The 3,408-nt window shown below is 48.0% G+C and overlaps 1 protein-coding gene across 1 annotated transcript; it reads left to right on the forward strand.

The window, feature by feature from the left end:
* Nucleotides 1–1,906: 1,906 nt before the first annotated feature.
* Nucleotides 1,907–3,073, forward strand: SAPIO_CDS8078 (FAD binding domain-containing protein; the record flags this gene model as incomplete). Its single annotated transcript, XM_016789791.1, has 2 exons — nucleotides 1,907–1,983; nucleotides 2,047–3,073. 2 exons carry the CDS (start codon nucleotides 1,907–1,909, stop codon nucleotides 3,071–3,073), a joined length of 1,104 nt encoding a protein of 367 aa, XP_016640572.1.
* Nucleotides 3,074–3,408: the final 335 nt, after the last annotated feature.

Genomic DNA, 3,408 nt, shown 5'->3' on the forward strand with positions numbered 1-3,408 from the left:
TTTTTTTTTTTTTTTGGTCTGTGGATTGGGTTGGTTTTAAGGTGGGTTGTGTGGTATTGGTGATATTTGCTAAGGTAGCTTGAGTGGAGCCTCTTTTGTAAGAAGAGTGTAGATGTGATTGTATGAGGAGAGTAGTAGGAATGAGTGGTATTAATCTTCTTGGCGATGATGATTCTGATGACAAAAAATCCCCAACTTCATCAAGACATTCCTCCATCTTTATACTTTTCCCCTCTCCCCCAAGCTCCACCTCTCTCAGTCAAAAATAATCCCGTGCCTCGATATTGATCGCATTCGCAAGACGCGGAAGCTCCTGACAGCCCAGTCCGACCCTGTTCAACCTAAAACCCGGCTCCGACTCAGCTGGGTGATAACGCCGTTACTTACCATCCAATCAGTTCCTTCCAAAAAAGCCACTAAAATGGCATGACCCCTGCAAGCCACTAAGCCACCCACGCCCAGGATGTACTTCTCCCCTGGAATTTGTTAAGAGTTTACTCGAGCCCGGTCGGTGAACACTAACAAGCCCAGAGGAATGGAGCCCTGAATCTCTGCAGACGGATCCACTCCGATCCTTTCGCGTCTTCGGCCCTCAAAAAATGTTCCTATCTCGCGCACATCGGGGACGAACGCCGAACAAGTTGCGCAAGCTTTCATGCAATCGGGCAACCCGGCACTAAGGACACTACATGGTGGGACGTGTCACTTCGACTCATTGTGAATTCATTTCCAATTCTTTTTTTGCGGTCGTGACTTCGAGGCAGCAGTGAGATGACCCGCTATGTCCGAGAGGTCGAGATTCCCATCTTCGCAATGATGAGCAAGTTCCTATCCAGCAGACCTATCCGGTCCTAATTTCAATTTCGCCGTCTTCCTAGGAGGTTTGACCACCATCAATGGGAGATACTACTCAGCTATCAGAGCCCTATTAGGTTTCATCGCAGTCCATGGGACCATGGGCATTTGGGGCGCAATTCGCGGCCTCAGATGGGTTAAGTCGCTTCTGGGAGGTGTAAACACTGCTGCTGTTGGGCTTGTCTGTACAGCTGTTTATCGCCTCTGGCATTTTGGATATGAGTGATGTCTCAATTAGGAAAATGCTGTGACCAATCAACCATGGTTTCGTGTCAAAGGATCGCACTCGGTCTTACCTAGCCACCATCATGGTAGAAGTGACGCAGGGTTTCACTGTCCCGCGTCGGCTGCTCTACCTAAATAGGAAATTCTCTAGCTAACACTGTCAGCATACAGGTTATTCGCTGTTGTAAGGATCAAATCCACATCGCTTTGCTGATAGGGCAATGAACGGGGCACAAGTTAGGTGGCATCGGCAGCCGCCTGGCTACATGACGCTGGTTACTCTTTATTCACTTCAAAGTTCGGTCGGAAGCAGTACCTAACCAGGCGCAATAGAACTAAGCTAATTATTGTATAAGCCATAGCCTATGCAGGAATCTTATAAACTCCGTCTGAGGTGGTATCTTATCGGGGTGTGATGGAAGTAACCTAATTATCGAGGAAGCCTTAATATCTCCTAGTAAGCGCTAGATTTTATTTTGGGCGCTTTGGCGATGCAACCTCTAGTATATAAAGCAGTGAGATAACATCGAGGTAGTAGTAAATCATCGTTAGAGTTTCTTGAAAACTTTATACTTTCTCTTAGTGCGACTGTGCTCACCCCTCGCCTTCCGGGATGTCAAACTTCCGTGCAATTATAGTCGGCGGTGGACCTGTTGGCTTGTTGACAGGTCACATATTCCACTGCGCTGGTATCGACTACCAGATTTTGGAGCGGCGCGGTACCGTTTTGACTGATTCTGGAGCATCGATCAGTTTATGGCCACACAATGTACGGATTCTGGATCAACTCGGACTGCTGAACGATGCGCTTGAAGAATCCTCCCCAATGAAATACAAATACAACTTGAAACCAGATGGAACGGAGATTTCACACAGCAATGTGTTTGAATCGATCGGTTATTGGTTCGTTTTGCCACATTTAATGACTCCTTCCAGGAAAGAAGTTATCGGCTAACCGAAGCCCAGCCACGGCCACCCATGGATGATGTTCCACAGGGCTCAGTTGATTGCGTTCCTTTATGAGAAGCTTAATGAAAGAGACTCTCGAGTTTTGACGAACAAGGAGGTCGTGAGCATTGATACATATGACCATGGCGTCAAGGTTAGGTGCTTGGACGGAAGTGTTTTCGAAGGATCAATCGTCATAGGTGCCGACGGCGTCCACAGCACCGTGAGATGCTTAATGAACCGAGTCGCGGCTGCACCAGCCAATGTCTTGCCAATTACAGATGCACCTTTTGTGACGTACTACCGCGGGTTGTACGGCCACGGACCGCGTCCTGAGGTGTTGCAGCTACATACAATGTACGAGACCCATGGAGATGACTTTACTATCCAGGTCAACGTTAGCGCAGAGCAAGTGAGCTTCTTCATCTACGAGCGGCTTCCCAAGCCGACCCGTGAACGGCTCCATTATTCAGCGGCTGATACCGAAAAGTTCGCCAAGAGATTCGCGCAGCAGCACGTCACCCAGCAACTCAAGTTCGGAGACCTTTGGGCTTCCCGCAAGTGGGCTAAACTCGCGAATGTCGAGGAGGGCATTGTCAAGACTTGGCACTGTGACCGTATCGTCCTGCTTGGGGATGCTGCACACAAGATGGCGCCGAATGCCGGGTTGGGCCTTAACTGTGGATTGCAGTCGGCTGTTGTGCTAGCGAACATTCTCCGAGGTCAGCTGTCCCGAAGCTCGTGTCCGGATACGAAGTCTCTTGTGGATTGTTTCGCGAAGTATCAGGCATCCAGATTCAGGGATGTCAAAAGGACAATTGACATCTCGGGTCTGTATACCAGAGTGGTAGCCTGGCAGAATCTTGCCTGGAAGATCATAGACTTGCACGTTTCTCCACACACGGGTGGAGATATTCAACTGGTCAAGACTTTGATATCACCCCTGATACAGAAGGGAGCTGTTTTAGACTTCATTTCCGAGAGTGCCTTCCAACAGGGGAAGCTGCCATGGAGACATACGCCTATAGTCTGCAAGAGGACTTGATAACTCAAGCGCGACGCGTCTTCTGCCTTGCAGTTTTCAATTTGAACACTATCTAGAGTTGGGTTACTTTCTTTGAAGAAGCAATTTACTTGTCGCAAGGCATTAAGCCATGCATTACATAGGTTCAGTCTACCTTCTCTCGATAGCTGTTTTATATTCCGTTTCTCTTTACTGAAAATGACAAAACTATACCTACCAAAAGCTGGCTGCGGGAAGATTTGGGAAATACCTTCTGATCAAGTTTACAAAAGATATCTCGAACCCTGCTGAGAGTTTCCCGTCGTTCTAGTAGAACGACTACGCTAAAGATAGAAGTAGTAATAGAGTTAAAGTAG

The sequence above is a fragment of the Scedosporium apiospermum genome (assembly GCF_000732125.1).
Source record: "Scedosporium apiospermum strain IHEM 14462 chromosome Unknown SEQ_SAPIO_0119, whole genome shotgun sequence".
NCBI lineage: Eukaryota > Fungi > Ascomycota > Sordariomycetes > Microascales > Microascaceae > Scedosporium > Scedosporium apiospermum.